Genomic DNA, 19,710 nt, shown 5'->3' with positions numbered 1-19,710 from the left:
TAAGATGCTATAAATCGTTTCAAATGGTAGTTCTGCCCAACTGAAACTGAGGGAACAGTCACACCTAATAAGGACGGGGGAAGTTAGCTCAAAGGAGGATAGATTGTGACATTTCATATCGCTTGAGAAAGATCTCAATGATATAAGCTTAGAAGTTAGAAGGGGTGACCTACCGTAGAATAGCAGAAAAAACTCACATGCGAGCTTCGGCCAATATCAAGAACAAAATCGGGAGGATAATGAACGCGTACATAAAGCACAAAATGGATCACGTGCAAAATTGTTTTAGTTGGTTTTTCCAATGCATCAGATTCATCTTGGTGGTTCAAATTTTAGTTTATGGTGAGTTACGTGTTGATAGGAACGGAGCTGATTTTCGAGGATATTTTGTTCGGAGCTTGATGGACGACCTCGAATGGACGGGTGGCTTCTATCGCGTTTGGACTTTACTACTTTGATGGTCAAAGGCTCAAGCAAACTCCAAACCTTTCTTCTTCGTGGTACAAAAATTTCCACTCAAACAGTACTTCCCATACCGCATAGATTAGAATTGAACATTAAAACTTCTTTGCCAAAAAAATAAGAAAATAGATAAAAGAATCGAATGTAATGTAAAAATGGTATGTCATTATCGTAGAATAGAGGAGTTTAATACAGGTAGCTATCTTCTACAAATTACTAAACATGGATGGGTTACAAAAAATAATTTATCTGGCAATAAATTACAAAACGACAATATGTAAATTAAAATTTTATGGGTTCATGAATATATAGATATTATGTTAATAGAGTTAATGAATGCTAAATTAAATAATAATAAACCTACTCATATGGGTTAGTATAGACTTTTATTTTTTAATTAAAATATGAACTTTTATAATTCTAAAATTTAAAATTTAAATTTTATAAATTTATGTGTTTATTTTTATAAATTTAACGGCGCTACTTTAATAGATCTAGCAGAAGTTTAAGCCCAATTGATCATGAGATACATCCTCCTCTGCTAATAAAAATGTCATCTGTCCATCTTGGTGATGGTGTGGACTTGCCATTGTCATTATCTTACTAATAAAAATGCCATGTAATTATCTTTTATTAATAGAAGACAGATCTAGCCTGTGGAGCACACTACACTGACAACAAATACTACAACTATTTACGACATCATAACAATATTTCCTTGCCATCACTCTACTTAAATAAACATCAAGACATGATTCAAACATAATACTACTTGAACCGAAGTGACAACTTGCGCTAATTTTTATGGAACTTCAAACAGCGACATGATATTAATATAAACCTAACAAGTCAGCATTCATTCCATCATCAAACCCTCTTCAACTTTTTCATCAAACTCAATTACCAGAAGCATTAATAACTCAACAGTATGCTATCAAAATCATAATGATAATATTAAAATGATAGTGCTACAACTCACTATTAAGAAAAGCCAGGATGAATTCACGGAACAAAATTTCCCAGGCTTCTGCGTTGTTCGTTCACTCAATGCCATATAAACACTCAACAATATATCTACAAATAGCCTCAAAATTGCAAATATCCCAAAAATTAAGCATATAAGAAACACTATGATACCCTTGTTCTCCAGGGTTACCTGATTCTCCTGAACCTTTTCAACCTTTTGCCTGCAGAGTAATGAAAATTATCAGCATTTGCATCTACAAAGACACCGCTTGAAGAAATACCATGTGGCTAAAACTTAAAAGAATTTATGAAGAATCTAACCAATAACTGAATAACAATATAGACAAAAAGAAAAATCAGGAAACAAGAAACAAAGTACTAATAGATGGAAACAATTGTAATCCCACTAATAAATTCAATTCTTTTCCTACTTTTCTCACATTCGATTCCCTTCAAATATATATCATCCAACCATCTTTCACTTGTCAAACAAGCGATCAAAAACTGTAGAGTGAGGAGGAAAACTTTGGAGAATCCAACTTGCTCATAAAGGAAAGATACTAGTTCAAAATAAAAAATTTTGACACTACTCCATGGCTTTCAAATTTTTAATAGGTAAATGAAAGGATGGAACAAAATCAGGGTTCTCAACATACAGTCAGATATTTCATAATAACCCATGTCTTTTAGCAATGCACTGCACATAGTTAAGTAGTGTTTTAATAACATAGCTTGTTTTAAAATACCATATCTATACTTTCATGAAATTTCTGGATTTAAAATCTCAACCACAGAAATCTGTATTATTTCTGAAAACAATCAGTCACAAGACAAAAGGTACTCCTCGTAAAGGAAACTAAAAACATCAGGGAGGCGAAGTGGATAGATGATGTAAGCTATCGCATCGTACTTTTCAACTATATGCCTACTTGACATCAACTATCAATCTATACTTCCAATTTGGATCTTGTCTTAAACCCTAGGAACTGGAGTGCAAAGCAGAACTATAACATTACATAAGTTAGGGAAATATTATTGAAGTATGAGAGGGACCTGAGAACAGAGTTGTCCTTAAGCAGAGTTTCCAACTGCATGGAAACAAGGGATTTCCAAGAATTAAGATCACCAACATCTTTAGCCTGCAAATAGAAAGGAAACATAACCAAATGAGTCAAAGGGGCAGCAACAAAGACAACATAATCATTAATGGGAAAGAAATTCACATACAATAGTCTCCTGGCTGTTGAGGATATTAGCTATGTCTGATCTGATCTTCTCTAAAATTCTATCTTTCTCTCCCATTTCTTCATCAAACTCATTAAAAATATTGCCATATCTAGAATTCAATTCTTCCAGATATCGTTCCAGAACAGATAAATTTAAGTCCAGGGAACGAACTTTCTGCACGAGTATTTTAAGAACAGTATCCGCAGGCATCCTGCCAACTTGATGGCGCACTTCTCCAACAGGATCAGGCACATTGCTTTTTGTCACTGCACGTTTCACATCAAAGCTTTCCTCCGAGGAGTCAGATTCCAACTCTATGTACAAATTTTGAAAAAATTCATCACCCTGTGAGGACTCCTGTGGAGGAGATGTTGGTTTCAGGTCACCTCTTCCTTTCTCAGGTACAAAAACATTTTCTTGAACAGGTATCAAATCCTCCAGCATTCGCTCAACAGCATCCACTCCATAAACTTCAACAACACTCAATGTACAGTAAAATTCTGAACCATAATGGCTCAGAAGATTCAACTTTAAATATCTCACCCATTTTGGCTCATCAAGACGAAACCTTTGAGCAAGCTTCACATTTGCGGCAGTAAAATTCCCAAGTTTGACCCACACATCTGTCGGATAAACTAAACTGCCATGCAGCTCAAATTCTCTCAAATTAGAAGAGTGGTGCTCAAAGTTTGCTATTTCAAATGAGTCTACCAAGGTTTCTTCTGAAAGTTCAATCACAACATATTTCTCTTCTGCAGAACATGGGTTTCGAAGGTATTTGTCCTTGTCTCTGCTTAAAATATTTGTGGCACCTTTTGCTTCCTTGTTATAAGACAAAACCTTTGCTCCTTTTGCAGCTGAAGCATAATTGTACTCTGTACCCTCAGTCTCTACCCTGTGTATTACCCCCCCGGGCTGACCAGTTGCAGATTTACTTCTAGAATTGAGTTCTCTGCTCTTGAATTCATCAAGACCAACTGGAACAGCACGAGAAACTCTGTCAGTCTTCGTAGACCTGTCCTCAGATTTTGAAACTGAATTTGAGGTATCCACCTCTGGTTGCTCAACAGCAGACACATAGGCCGTGTCTGCTTCACTAGAAAGCAATTTGCCACTGGAACTTCTCTGTCCAGCAAAATTTGAATGTGAACTTGGATGGATAGAGCCAGTTTCTTGATGGTGATGTTCATCTAAACCTCCAGAATGCTTATTGTTTTCCAACTTTGGTTCATCCCACGTTGATAATCCACCTTGAAGTACCACAGACCCATCTAAATCAAGCAACATAAAATGAAAATGCAGCCCGTAATAAGAAGCTATGTTATGCCTCAAACTGAAATAAACTGAAACATCCAAACAGGTAGGATGCATTGCGAAATGTATTAGAAATGTTAGATGTCTATTGACAGCATTAGGTTCAGGGTTCAACCCCATCTTTCCTAAAATTCATACGTCCCCCAGCCCTTATCGTATTAGTATCCAATGCTAAGTCCTAGTCAAACATATTAGAAGCATGTTGCATGTAGAAATGTTAGATGTCTCACAAGCAGCAATAACAAAGTCCAGGCGAAGTTTCAATTAAGAATAATCAAGGAATTCTCATCCTATGTATCATAATGTATGCATACACAAGAAGAAAAGAGGGTAAGGCATTACATTAAAGCTTTTAGAGATGAAGTAACAAACTAAAAAATTTTGCTATTTATGCAATTAAAAGTTGATAGAACTTGATCAAAATAATACCTCTATAACCGTCACTGCGACTGATCCGCAAGCTCAAAAGGAAGAAAAGCCCCCACAAAACAAAGACCAAAGACAAAGAAATTTTGAAAAAGTGATTTCTTCCACTAATAGCCTTCTCCAAAGCCCTTCTTTGCTGAAGAGCTCTACGAGATCTCTGCATTGCACATCAATCCTATCAACTGCTGACCCTGTAACAAATTCAGCAATTAAATGTAAATTTATGTGTACTCTTCAATCAAACAAGAAAAGTACTTAACTTGTAGATTCAGCCAAAGACTAGTAAAAATAAATAAATATACTACAAAGGGTCCTCTTCATTAAGCATAATTCACCTTAGCATTGAAGCAAAATCAACTTTTTTTTTCCATTAAGAAAAAAACAAAACTGTTTCACCAAAAAGGATGGTGAAATGACAAAAATAAACAAAACCCAGAAAAAACCCGTCAACGATTTGAGAATTCTGATATGGGAAATCAATAGATTCAATCAAATCAATTTCTAGCTCAACAAAAAATGAAATAAATGTTCTTTTAAAAAAATGCAATTACCTGAAATTTGGACAAGTCCTTGTCTTTTTTCTATTATTATATATATTGGAACTTTCGAGATCAGCAAACGAATCCACCAAAGAGAGAATTGTGATGATGCTGATGGTGAATTACGCGCAGAGGAGCATGAAAACGGCGTAGTTCAAGGCGATCATCCGCGTTTTGGTCTTGTCGCTTTATTGGTCTCTTCAGTGTTTTTAAATTCATTCTCTTTGTTTCTTTCTTTCAAGTAACGGCCTCTAAGATCGCTTGGCTTCTGTTGATTTTCTGACTCTAACTCGCCGTTTCTTGTTTTAACTCTCGTCGTTTTAACCCGCCTTGTCGTTGGGGTTTGAAATAAATTCCCTGAAGAAAGCACTACTTGTGAGAGTGAAACTTTTTGTTGGTTTTGAAGAATTTCTTTTTTTTTTTTTATAATTAAAAAAACTATAATTACGAAAGAGTAATTTGATGAAAGGAGAGTGATTTGATGCTGTCCCCCTTATAACAAGGCAAATCATATGGGGTGTATAAAAAATGTATATATTTATTTACATTAAGTATTGAAGAAAAATATGAAGGCGCAACAATCAAATAAAAATAATGATATTCTATTTTTATTTTTTTTGGTTACTACAAGGAATTTTACTATATAAATCAACTAGCACTCACAACAATGAACACAGGTATTTTATAAATGAAAGCGTAGTGAGACCAAATAAAATAAATAAATAAATAAAGTTGAAAATAAGGAAAGATAAATTATGATAAAAGAAGGAAAGTTTTTGGTGGTTTTGGCGCTTTGTATTCTGGGGCAAGGATGGAAATCCAAATTCAAAAATAGCATTAAGGAGGTGCGCGTTAAAGATGTAAGGTATTAGACATGTACATTTTCTTAATATCCTAATTTAGTTAAGTTATTAAATTAAATAGAGCTACCAATTCATTAGAAAAACTTATTTGAATTTTGCTAACAAAAGATTTCTATAACAATCATAAATTGTAGATTCTGTTTTATTTGAATTTTTAATGCTGTATGGTCAGTCATTACCTGTCCTTGCTAACATAAGGACTTCTTTTTTATTGAAATTTCATCAAATAAAGAAAAAAAACATACTTGCCATAATAACTTAATGAGATTTTCTTTATTTTTACAATCCACTGCAAAGTCAAATGTAGGATATGACTTCCCCTTGTCTTATACTCTTATTTATTATTATTTTTTATGGAGTTTGAGTCAATTAATAAATATATTAATATTGATTTTCTTACAAATATTTGAAAATAGACTATATTTATTTTAAAAAATTTCAGTATACTCCTGACATTAATTATTGTAATATAATTTATAAATAAAGTTTTCATATTGTTTTAAGCATAATCAACATGTATCCGTCGATTCAAGCCTCAACGAGGTGGAATCGATTTCCTCATATTTTTATTTATTTTTGGATTATAACAAAATTTAAAAATAAATAAATTAAATAATAAGGCCTAATTTATTGAAATAAATGTAAAGCGCATATAAAATTAAATAAAATAGTATAGAAACTGAAAAAAATCTATAAAGTTAATAAAGTAAAATCCCAATAAATTAATGTTAGATAAATTAAAACCTTAATTTTTTTTAATCCCTATTTAGGGTTAATGTGTTAAATTATAAATCAATTATTTAAAAATTAAAAATAAATAAAAATAGTAAAATACTTATAAAAACATTTAAAATTGAATAAAATAAGATAGTAACGGAAATGAAATCTGGATCGAAATCCCAAAATCTGACATTTGTATTGCTGGAACAATGTTTGTCGGGCCACGTTGAAGACAGCAAGTGACAGGCTGGGCCGACGCAAAATTACTGCACCTTCAAATAAAGACGAAACATTACGTGTCCACAAGAAGTCGGTCATATTGGATGACGTGTGAACACGTTATTGGTTTGTTTTTATCTAATCGATACGTCAGGCTGTACACACGCTTACACGTCAGCTAAATATGTTATTCTACGGGGTTAACGACAGAAACAACTCAAACAAGTTAGTTATACCGATCGTGAGACGTGAGTAATGGACAGATATTTTTTTTTCTATATATTATAATCAGAATTTTAGTAATATTTATAATAAAAAATCTATAGAGATTATCTTTAATAATTTTATTATACTACAAATAAAAAATTAAAATTTTATTTTATATAATACTAGAGAAATATCTATTTTATTTTAAATTACATAGAGACAATTTTATACATACCCAATTTTATTAGGAGGAGAACTAATTTCCAGCAGTTGCTGGGACTCAAACCTTAATAAGTGTATGGGTTGTTGCCAATGGCCATGAGCTTATTGGCAATGTATAGGTAAATTAATGACAGGGAAGACAAAATAAATTATAATAACACCATATAATATAAGAAAAAAATTAATTAATATTATAAAATTGTATGGTATTATAGTTACTTTTGTTTTTCTCAAGTATCTTTAGTATTTTTTAATTGTTTATCTTAAATTTTATCTCAAATAATGTAATGATTCATAATTTTTTTATAAGATTCAAATAAATTAATTATATTATCTCACTAATTAATTAATAGATACCATATTATTTAAGATAACTTTTTAGAATACAAAATTTAAATGTGTAGCGTTACTTCTTAACAAAAATTCTTTTTAGAGCATACTTCTTACAACAAAGATTACTAACTAGGGAATTTTTTTTTTTTTTATTTGCGTTATGCTAACTTACGGCAAAGAAAAGCAAGTTAACATAGCTTGTGGCCCATTTGTTATTCATTTTTCATAAGTTATTTCTTAACTACTGGATTGAAATTCAACATATAAAATTAGTTGATTGTAAGTTACGTTAAATATAAAATTGGCTTTTTTTTTTTCTAAGAAAACCAATTTCTAGACTAACAATTAATTAGTTTGCAAATGGCAGTAGGATTATTTTTGGATTTTTAAAGGGTTCATAGAGGAAAAAATTATTTTTGAAATTAAAATAATGGGTTTGTTTAGTAAACGAGTATACAAAGGAAAATCATAGGTTCAAGTATCCCCACCTTTGACTTAAATCACATATATCATACATGAAAAATTCTATACGATGGTATAAAAATATTATTATTACTAAAATAATGGGGCTATTGTGAAGTCTTATAGCATTAAAATTATAATTCTTAATTTGTTTAATTTGGTGGTTAACTAATTACATCACATTAACTCATTAATTTGTGATCCCATTCAAGTTTTTTCTAGAGGAAGAAATTAGAATGAAATACATCAATTCATTCGCATTGATATAGAAAAGAAATTTCACTCTATTGATTCAAATGTTGAACCACCTATTTTCTTAGCACTATAATTTTTTTTTGTAATTAATTATTATTTTTAAATCAGTAACAATATGCAAAATAAGAATAGACATATATATAACTTAAATTAGATGTGTACATAATCAATCGTAAAAATTAAATTAATGATAATTTAGATGTGTACATAATCAATCATAAAAATTAAATTAATGATACAATTTTCGAGCTGCAAAGACGGTCCAATCAAGTACAATTTGGTTGGTTTCTTTCATCAATGTTATATAATGTGGCTTGATTGCATATATTTTTTCGAGGCGTGGCTTTGACAATGGGTAATTTTTGGTTTCATCCCTTGAGGTTTGATGTCCTTTCAGTTAGATAGATTGTACGAGAGTATCTTTACTTTGCACCCCTTTAGTATAAAGTTTAGTACATACTTAGTATGTGAGGGTAAGTAAGTAATTACATACTAAATTGATTAAATATTAAAACAATTTTGAATTTTTGCACTTTGGAAACTTGTACATATCTGAAACATTGTAATACCTATTGGCTAATAACAGAAGTATATATGCTAATATACAACAGTTGTTACACCAAAACAGAAACTGTGATATTATCTTTCATCTTCACAAATCAGTCCCACAAATTTAACTCACCATTACAATTCATACGAAATCCATTAATGAAATTTGTTGCTGCAACCAACAAAATGATAGTGAAGGAATCGAATTCGATCACGACAGGAATCGATGTAAGAGATCGAATAGATTTGACGGCCATTAATTAGTGGATACTAGCGATAAGCAAGAACCCACCCATTCGCAAAGCAGCCGCGTGCTAGGTAGCAAAAACCTCCCTTGTTTGTCGTATTTCTTTTTTCCTTTTTACGGTGTTGAGATGAGTTAAGAGTGAAGATGAGCTTGTGAGTTGATGCATGTGCTTTCTTTCTTTAGATCATCAAAATGCATGTTAGTGATTGTATTTTAGTAGTTGGCTATTGTTTCACTGGATAATAATTTTGGAGGCTGATTGTTGCTAGAACAAATTTTTGGCATGACTATGTTGAGATGGGTTAATTTCATTTGTTCTCTAAATTATAAGTATTCATGATACAAATAGCTGTTTGGTTGGTTAACTTCTTGTTGAACAAGATATTTAAGGCAAGAGTTGGAGCAATAATATGAAAATTGCATGGATTTATTTAAATTTATAAAGTGTTCTATTTTTTTGAGTAATTGCCTAATATGCAGAGTACTAAGCATGATAATATTGGCCTGTGATCAAGAGTACAAATTGCTTAAGCTGAACTGCTTATATATAACTGTGATATATTGGAATTCTCATACTACTAAACTCAAATTATTGATATGTTGTATACAAGTTATCAAGATGCTGCATCTTGATTAGGATTACAAGTTCCCTAGGCTTATTATACGCAGTTTTATGTATTAAAATTATTGATACCGGCAATTGGATTAGGATTACTAGTTCTTCCTTTGAATTGATTATAGGCAGTTGTGATGTATATATTAGGTTAGGAAGTTTCATTCTGTCATTTGTATAAGTAGCTAATTTCAGTTTCTTAGGCATAAAACCCTTAGGCATAATGCATGACTCCATTAAATTCAAAATACACCGAGTCTAAAGGATTGATATCAGGTACATCAAATGGTTGAACATAAAAACCATCACATTTAGGATCATAAATATCTTAACGGTAAAGCCCTTATCTGGCTGTAGCGAGTTCCCTAGCATGTCTTTCAGCTCCTTCACCTCACTTCTAAGTACATTTATCAACTCATGATCCGCAACTGTTGCCACACCCCCTCTAAAAATTGAACCATCTTAAAGTCAGTCTTATCTGGTACCAGCCATCTGAAATATCCACATCCTTCCTTATTCACGCATCGATAGCACAACATGTGCGGGTTGTCATCAGATTTAGAAACGCTCAAATCAGCTCTCGTATGGCACTTGCATATCCTATTTGAATAGCTAATGAGCTTGCCACTAACATAATTCCTCCAAGATGGCAGATAAAATGAATTTGATTTGCTTGAAGTATTTGAGCTTTGAGAGTCCGTGAAATTTCAAGTGTTTGTACAAGTGCTTATGGGATGAATGTTTGACGATTTAGAGTAGAGATTGAGATGGACGATAATTGAGGAATGCTAAGATGAATTTCATATGAATGGCTTGTGTTCCTCAGCTTTGGTTTGTGATGAAATCCCACCAAATTGCAAACTGGAATATCGCTTGAATGAGCTATGTTCCTTAGCTTCTATTTGTGCTCAAATTGACCAAAATGCTTCTTCGAATTACTGTAAATAAGTTTGTATTCCCCAGCTTTTTTTTTTTTAAATGCTGAAATTGAACACAAAATTGCTTCTTAATATTGCCGAAATGATTTAGGTTCCTCCTCAAATTGCACACCAAAATGCTTTTTAATATTTGCTTAACAGGAGATGATTTTACGGCCATCTTTTCTTCCAATATAGCCGTTTGAATCAACGGTAATGTTGCAGAGATTAACCATTTTTTTTTTTTTTGGTGCTTCAGCAAATGGAAATTGAAATATCTCATGGCTTTATTGACATTTCATTACTATTTGGCACCAAATATGTTAATAATCTAGTTCCAGTACTTGTCTAAGATATTGTCTTATTGATCTCGGAATTTAGCTGTAAGTTAGCATCTCAATTTCTTTTGCAATTCTATTGATACTTCTCCTAATGTTTATGCCTATTATTCATGGTAGACAGTTATAAAGTAATTAGTTTACAGTAAATCAATGTTTATACTTTTGAAAAGAAATAAAAGTAAAAAGAGCCACGATGTATGTATTCATATTGTTTTATTTTATTTTTTTATGTTCAGTTGAGAGAAATTGATATTTTCAAGGAATCACTTATAAATCTGATTCAAATTGATCGCAAGAGCAATTGATAAGTGATCAATTGTCAATCCCTTAATCAAGACTCAACACAAAAATGCTTAGAATAGAATCGGAAGAAACGAAACGAGCACACGGCAAGAATCGGGAATGAAACACAGCCAAGAACTCAACACAAAGCAGCAAATATCATGAACGAATGACGAGCTCCAACCTCTTTATTATTTGAAAGGGAATAACCGAAATCACAAAAAGCACATTACAAACTTTACGAAGAACCCTTATTTGCTTCCTAACTCGCGAGAATGATGCAGTTACAAGCCCCACAATTTGCTCTGTTATTCAGCTTTTATACAAGTCTTGGTCAAAGAAACCTAACTCAGCTATCCCAACTAATGAGCGAGATTGGAGTCCACGTCAGCAGCTTACATAACAGATTTGCCCGCCAGTACTCAATCTAACCACACTCATCCGAATTTGAATCCTTCTTCAAAAATTATCTAGTGGTCCATCTCTTGAAGTTTCTGCATCAATCTTCATGTCTTAAATATGTCTCTTGAGACTTTCTAAATTTTGCCAAAACGATAGCCAAAATAAGGAAAATTTTAGCAAACATTACGGCAAAATAATAATAATAATAAAATAAAATAAAAAGTCTTATGCGTTTATCATCGCAAAAAATCTTATGGCGAATGTCTCAACTGTATAAATAAGAATAATTTCATTAACCAAGTTCAAAGGCCAAAATTTAAAAGGATGAAGTGTTGAAGGGAAGCATAGAACTAAGCTAGCAATTCGATTTTTCCGTATCGGTTTTGGCTAAATTGTTATCAACCATCAAAACATTTAACCTTAATTAGACTGAGAACAAAAGAATTCATTTCATTTGCCAAATTTTCCCATTAGATTTTTATCTATATGTGAGGAAAGCCTTGGGTGCCACAAGAGCAACGATTATTATTCATTCATTATTTGCTATGTGTATGCTCTAACTAATCATAATAATTTGCATCTATATAAGATAATCGGTGAATGATTCAGCAGCGGTGCTTCTACATGAGAGGCCCAATTTAACACGTAGTGGACAATAATTTCTATATTTCTTTTACACTTCCATCAATTTTCCAAAGAGTTGGACTATTGGTCGTTGGTACCCCTCTATAATCCTTATAAAACTTTTCTTCTATCACAATTACATTAAAGGAAAAGAAATTTAATCAAATCCCTATATCATTTTCTCTCTGTATAAGTTTCTCTCTCTAACTTTTACACCTACATAACCAAGCTACCTTTCTCACAAATATTCTACACTCTGGCAGTATTTACTTCACGGATTAGGGAATTAAAATCCAGAATCATAATCATTGACATCGTTTATTACTTCACAAAATAGAGGTGGGAATCGGAATCGGAATTGGAATCGAAATCGAAACAGCAGGCCTTACCCAAATTTGGGAATAGGGAATGGGAAATAGATTCCCAAGCCCCGCGGGAATCAATTCCCCATTCCTTAAATTTTCCATTTTATCCCCATTAAATTTTTATTATTCCTAAATTACCCTCAATCAACTTTTTGTCATTTTTGCATTTTGGTCCCTATGAAATTTATAAAAAGATCCAAAAGTTTTCATTATTTGCAAATAGGTCCTCTATTATTTAATAATAATGAAATTAAATAATAATAATTAAAATTTATTAATTTTTATTTTAATTGTTATTATTACTGTCATTAATGACATTAATATTAATATTATTTAAAATTTATTAATTATTAGTATTTATTATTGATATTGTCAATAATGTTGTTGTTGTTGTTGTTATTATTATTATTAAAAAATATACTTAGTTATTTTAATTATTGTTATTATTATTTTTATTAATATAATAATAATAATATTTTCATTTAAATAATGATAAATAAAATAATAAAAAATAATAAATTTTATTAAAATAATATTAAAATAATAATAATGACATTATTATTATACTAAATTTATTATTAATTATTGTTATTATTATTTTTTATTAATATTACCATTATTAATTTTTATTATTAATTTTATTGTTTTAATGAATATTATTGTCATTATTATTAAGGACTTTTTAGTAATTTGTAACAATCTAATTTATTCCGATTCCGATTCCAAGATAAAGTAAACATATTAATAGCAATCCAACTCATTTTGATTCTTACAGTTCAAGTAAATTACTTATTATGATTCTCATTCTTCATTCTCATTTCAGTCCATTCACATTCCTACCAATTCCGATTCTAGCTAACTTTGATTCCAGTTTAGTAAACGTAGCATCTATTCATTGTGATTCTACAAATAAATTCTCAATCTTATCAATCTTTTTCAATTTCTTGTATAAACTTGGACAATAAACTATTTTTTCTTATTATTTTCTCACATATCAATTTTTTAAAAAAATAACAGATAATCTACTTATATAACTCTAGTTAATTCAAGTATGCATTTTTTTTATAGTTAAATATATATGATTTAATCATTAAAAAATTTGTTGAAGAAATCTTTAATTAGATTTGAGTATATGAAATTGAAAAAATGGAAAAGAATATTTTGAGAATTAAAATAGGTTTTGATAAAAATGAAAAAAGATTTTAAAAGGAAATTAGAAGAGTGCTAATAGTCCCACACTTATTCAAAATTTACACAAAACTTTTCGGCCAGCACTATAGCATGGAAAAAGTTCAAGACAACCCAATATCGATATAATCGTCAATGATGAATTAATTTTCATGATGAGTTCTAATGTCTGTTATGTAAAGGGAATAATAAAATGGCTGATTTTTTTTTTGTGAACATGGGGTTAACATGCCCTAATCTGAAATGATGAGATGAGCCTTTAGGATTAATTCGATGTTTGTTAAATGAGATTTTTGTGTTTTATTTTTGGGTTTTTTTTGTAGAGTGAGCGGTGTCGCATATTTTACGGAGAGCAACGCTGCATGTGTGTAATTATAATTAGGGGATATGTGAAGTAGGACCTACAACTCTCCTAGAAGCTGAACATGTGCGATATTGCTCTCCATAAGAAGAGCCACATTACTCGTATCATCACTGCTCTTAGTACCAGTTTGGGAATGCTGTAATCTTTAAAATAATTGTTGTTAGCTGTGCTATAAAAGTAATTAGTTATGAAGAGAATCAGTTAAGTGTTTGATAATTTTTATTTTCAGAAGTACTGCGAGTTTTGAAAATAGTTATAGACATTTAGTAAATTTTACTGTTAAATCGCTGAGAGAAGACAAATGATTAAAATATATAGAATGTAAAATAAAATCTACTTAAACATATAAAAACATGTACATATAATATTTTTAATTGTGTATTATAATAATTTTTATTAAAAATAAAATTTATAATATATTATTTTTTATGTTAAAACAATTGATAATTAATTTTATAATATAGTGAAACAAATTTAATAATAATTCGACCAACAAATTGATATTAATAAATTTATATTGATAAATTATAATAAAAACTTATTATAATTTTGGGTTCAGGTAATAATTTTGAGGATATTTATGGAATTATATTAAATGATAAAATTGATTTTCAAAATCATAATTTAAAAACTACTTCTTCTCTACTTTTCAAAATCGCTGTAAAAGGCGCTGATTTTGATAAAAGTAATTTTGATTTTTTTATTTTTACCAAAAGTTAAAATTAGCTTTTAGATTTTCAAAATCAATTTTAAGCCTCCCAAAAGCGATTACAAACGGGCCCTTATTCTTGTATTGATTCTCGTGAGCCATTCTTAAAGACAACGTTTGTATTTCTTTCAAAGTATATTTTCCATTTTATAAAATTAGAGTGTTTTCTTTCTTTTTAATGTTAATAATATTTTAGTAATAGTAGATATCCCAAAATTGGGAAAAAGACATCCACATTACTAATTTTTGGGAAATGGTCAAATATACCCTCAAGTTTTCAATTAGCATTCTAAATAATCAACTAAAAAGTGGATTTTAAAAATTTTTAATAAATAAAAATATAAAGTAAATAGTTTAATTTTTTTAACAAACTAATAATACTAGAATTTTTTAATATATAGAATAATTTTTAAAATGCAAATATATTTGTATTTATTATAAAATTTTTAAATAAAACTTTGGGTTAAATAGATTTTATAATTGATAAAATATGTCTAATGTATTAATAATATTAAAATTATTTGATCTAATATTGAAAATAATTTAAATTTTTATAGAGTTATTTTGATATTATGTTTATATTTATTATAAAATTTAGTTTAATATAGTATAAGATTGCAAAAGTTTTACAATATTTTTTTTAATATTGAAATTATTTTAAAATGTTTGTGTTGTTACATTTGTTTTAATATTATATTTCTATTGGTTATAAAACATTGGAGTCTTTTATTGAATTGCTAGAACCAATGTCTATTATAGTCAAAAGGGAATTTTGGTATCCCTTGTTGAAAAATTTGAAGGTCAACATGACCATTTTCTCAAACTTTGGATGTAAAATCTCATTTCTCCCTCAAAATTTAATCTCAAATTTAATCTAGAAAATATAATATATGAGTGCTATTCATTAAGTGGCATGATAATTTTTTATAAGACCCAAGTATATAGCACATCCTCAGTCCTCACTACTCTTTTGCTTTTCGTTATAATAATTTAATTTCATTCCAGAATCACTTGAACTTAAATCAATCTGATTTTATAAATTAAAAAATATTAGCTAAGATATTCTGCCGTCAATAGCCAAATGCGGACAGCTGCTTGTCGCCACCGCCGCAATGTTTGGGTAGATTTTGACGGACGTTAATCAGACATTTTATACCCTCCAAACAAGGCTGATCAAGAGAATTGATCAGCTGTGGTTGGTCATGGCCAAAGGTGATATTATTTTTAGTAAATCAATTAATTTATTATGAATAATATACCACCTATCTTTGATCGTTACATGCAAGATGTAATGTCGTGTCAATTGGAAGCAAATTTTATAAGCATCCTAATAAATACGCATCGGATTATTAAAAAAAAGAAAAATTATCGCTTTTCATTCAATTACTCACAAATTTCAAAAACTTTTGTTTACTGTTTCAATTTATTTTTAGCTGATACGTGGTTTTTATTAAACTTTTTTAAACAGTGGTTGTAAATTTAAAATAAAATAAAAATTGAAAAAGGAGTTTTGAATATTATTTTATTCATCGTCGTTGGTGTGTTAAATCCAACTTTTGCTACGTTTCCAATCATTTCAGGTTTCTGTTATCGAGAAAAACTTATATGTGGCTGTCCATCGCCACAACATTCAACATACCGAAGAAGCAGCATTTCCTTGCCACTTCCAGGAAATTTTCTTAGGATAAACAGTGGCAATAATTATGAAGTCAATCTTTTGAAGTAGTAATTCGTCGTAACATCCTGGAGATTTCGTGTCGGTGAACGGTGACAAGAATCATGAAAGTAAATTTTTGACCAATACATTTTTTTTTAATGCACTGATCTGGCATTACAACCCCGAGTGATGCTTACAACCAAGGCTTGCTTTTGGAATCAAAAGGAAACATACGACAGAAAACCGAGAAGCAGTGTTGCTGACCTCGTGTCAAACCACGTGTATTTTTATTTGAGTAATGATATAGCCACAAACTCTTGTACAAACTTATTTTGTACAAACTGATGTGGCATGATAACATTGATTGAATTAAATATCACTTGGCCCACATGATTTATTTTTATTATTTTATATTTTCATTCAACCAATGAATTAATGCCACATCAATTTGTACAAAATAAATTTGTACAAGAGTTTGTGGCTGTATCATTACTCTTTTTATTTACCTTTTTTTTGGCAATAAAAAAGTACATAAGAGTCCTTCACTTACAGTTTATTTTAAAATTATCATGAATTTTCTTCATCTGTTTATACACATTCTCTAATTCTCTCTCTCTCTCTCAAAACGCTGCGCGCGCGCACACTCTCAAACAATAGAATAAATATAATTCGAAATTATAATTTTGTTAAATACCAAAATTGATTACTGATTTTTAATCTTTAAATTTTTTAATTTTTTTAACTGATTGCCATAACAAAATACACAAATTGCAAACTTAATAAATGATTTTCAAATTCATCTTTCAGATATAAATTCTCTCATCAACATACATTTTTTTTTTTCAAATTTTTATGAATAAACAAGCGAAAAGTTGCATTTACATCTAAATGCATCAACAAAGTCGTACTTACTTGGTGATCATGTGTGTTTAATTTTAGAAGACAAAAAGCATTAACTGGAAGTTTTGCTCTTTAAAATAAAGAGATTTCAACTCAAGAATCATGTCTCTAGTCTTATTCTATACACATACGGACAATATGTATATCCAATTTCAGCAAATTGAAAGGCTTAAGAACTTTTGTATCTAGGGATGACAAATTGGTCTATCCATATATCCAATCCAAGATAATATCCATCCAAAATCATTTTGGATATGGATATGGATATTTTTTAAAATATCCAATTAGATATTTGATGGATATCCAAAATCCAATTAATTTATCCAATTTGAAATTAAAAAAATTTATATTGTAAAACTAAAATGAAAAAAACAAAAACAAAAGTCCTAGATTATCGATTTAGCAAACCCTAAGATTATCACCAGCCGCTTGTCGCTCGGCGACACTCACGGCTTACCGACCGCTCGTCACTCACCGGCGCTAATCACTTGCCGCTCATTCTTCTCTTCTCTTTTCTCTCTGTCACTAGAAAAGGAACAAGCGGAGGCATTGCAACTTAAATCTCTCTCTTTTGACATCTGTGTATGTAACTCAAATCTCTCTATTTTTCTTCACTTGCGCTCCCTGAATTTTGTTTGATTCATTGCGTTTGATCTAAAGTAATAGCAGACTCTGCTTCACAATTAGTTTTTATTTTTTCTTCTCTCTCTTCATTTCTCTTCTTTCTCGGCAGCTCTCACAAGGTCTCACCATGAATTTTTCAATTTTTTCCCATTTAAATTTCAATTTATTATAATTATAATAAAAACTGAGTTGGAATATATGCAAAAGAATGTGAAAATGAGACTTTTGAAGTTTTGATAAAAGTGTGATAGTTTTCTATTGTGAAATACCTGTTTAACTAGGGCATTAGTTATTAGATAATATTTGAAATTTTAATTACTTTTTTTTTTCCCTTCACTTTCTGGTAACTAATAGGAGATTGAGGGCAAGATGACTATTTTAGAATGGATTTTTTGGTTGCAGAAGAAATTTCATTGCCTGGTGGGAAGGCAGAAGAGGGTGACATGGATGATAGGGATACTACAACAAGGAAGGCTAAGGAGGAAATAGGGTTGGATCCTTCGCTTGTGGAAGTTGTAACTGTTCTTGAACGATTCTTGTCAAAGGTATGGAAGTATGTTTCTTCTGTGCTCCTATTTTGTTTTCATAATTTTGTGTTACAATTAAAAGTAGAAGGAAAATCTCAAGATATGTTGATACTGTTAATTGATTTGAAATATATGTGATTTGTGTGGGTGTGAATCAGGGGAATTTTGTGATACAATTGAAGGAGCTGTGAATCATGTGATTTGTCAAAAACCTTAAGTTGTTCTTCTTGTATAACCTTATCATGGAGAAGGTGAATGTATATGGTTTTAAGTAGACAATAAACTTTTGATAAATCCTCTAATAAGTTTCTGCTTAAATAGAAAAATTTTCAACTATCAAGGTTTGGACGTTGCTTGGGGAAATGGGGTATGATGGGTTACCGTATTCTGCTGCCTGGATTACAAGGAATCAGGTTGGTAATTGAGGAGCCATGTGAGAACTCTTGTATGATCGGGAATGTTGTTGGGGGTTTGGGGTCATAAAACAACTGTGGCTTGATGATTTTCGAATCTAAGTTGCTGGGGTGGGGTGAAAGCAAAATATTTTTCTTTATAATGGATTAGATTAGACTATGGAGAGAAATATATTTGAGAATATTAGTGTTGAGTTATTCTAATGCTTTAATAGTAAACTCAATTAAGACTGATTTAGTAATATAATTTTTTAATCTAGTTATAGTGTTCAAAGTTATATAATTGAATTTATATAACTTTGGATTCTTAGTTTTTTTTTTCAAAGTAATATAATTTTTTTAAGCCCACATCGTAGTAGACTTCATCTAAGTACAGTAGAGGCCTTAATGTGTACTCAGAACTAGATATGGACTCAATTGAAAGGTATCAAATTCAGCTTACTTCTGCACTTTATTTGATTTTGAAAGTTTTTGTTTTCTTTATATTTTACAAGTTTTTTTTTAAATTAGGTGGGATTCCCAGAGATAAGGTGATGAATAGGGAAGAAATAAATGGAGAAGTGATTGATAATGATGATGAAGAGGAGACATAATCAAGTTTTAAATAGTGTTTATTTTTCTTTTTCTGGTATGTGCTTGATGCTTATTGTGATGCTCAATTATGAATGATGATGGTCATAAATAATACAAATTATTTAGTTATTTAATGCTTTGCTTTAATTTGTAGATTAATGATGATGGTCTGGTTGGAGATTAATGATGTGTTAGAAGAA

At 30.3% G+C, this 19,710-nt stretch overlaps 1 protein-coding gene across 3 annotated transcripts; it reads right to left on the bottom strand.

The window, feature by feature from the left end:
• Positions 1–1,081: 1,081 nt before the first annotated feature.
• On the bottom strand, positions 1,082–5,375 carry LOC18049094 (SUN domain-containing protein 4). Of its 3 annotated transcripts, none has more exons than XM_006441684.2 (5): positions 4,947–5,375; positions 4,399–4,586; positions 2,656–3,926; positions 2,482–2,567; positions 1,082–1,649 (listed from the first exon to the last, which is right to left on the bottom strand). In XM_006441684.2, the coding sequence occupies exons 2-5, from the start codon at positions 4,556–4,558 to the stop codon at positions 1,403–1,405; spliced, it is 1,764 nt and encodes a 587-aa protein (XP_006441747.1). In that variant the 5' UTR covers positions 4,559–4,586; positions 4,947–5,375; the 3' UTR covers positions 1,082–1,402. The 3 variants fall into 3 exon arrangements, with proteins under 3 accessions (XP_006441747.1, XP_024045256.1, XP_024045255.1); XM_024189488.1 differs by having other exon boundaries at positions 2,656–3,905; XM_024189487.1 differs by lacking the exon at positions 4,947–5,375 and adding an exon at positions 4,731–4,772.
• Between the last annotated feature and the right edge of the window lie 14,335 nt (positions 5,376–19,710).

The sequence above is a fragment of the Citrus clementina genome, unplaced genomic scaffold (genome assembly GCF_000493195.1).
Source record: "Citrus clementina cultivar Clemenules unplaced genomic scaffold, Citrus_clementina_v1.0 scaffold_3, whole genome shotgun sequence".
In the NCBI taxonomy this organism is placed as follows: domain Eukaryota; kingdom Viridiplantae; phylum Streptophyta; class Magnoliopsida; order Sapindales; family Rutaceae; genus Citrus; species Citrus x clementina.
This window is presented reverse-complemented; position numbering and strand designations above follow the sequence as displayed.

What these genes read in the sequence shown, in the direction of transcription:
- LOC18049094 (XM_006441684.2), bottom strand. Translation starts at nt 4,558, where the DNA reads ATGCAGAGATCTCGTAGAGCTCTTCAGCAAAGAAGGGCTTTGGAGAAG. An exon ending in TCGCAGTGACGGTTATAGAG is followed by an intron (nt 3,927 to 4,398) that starts GTATTATTTTGA and finishes TGCTTGATTTAG; the next exon opens with ATGGGTCTGTGGTACTTCAA. An exon ending in AAGGACAACTCTGTTCTCAG is followed by an intron (nt 1,650 to 2,481) that starts GTCCCTCTCATA and finishes ATTACTCTGCAG; the next exon opens with GCAAAAGGTTGAAAAGGTTC.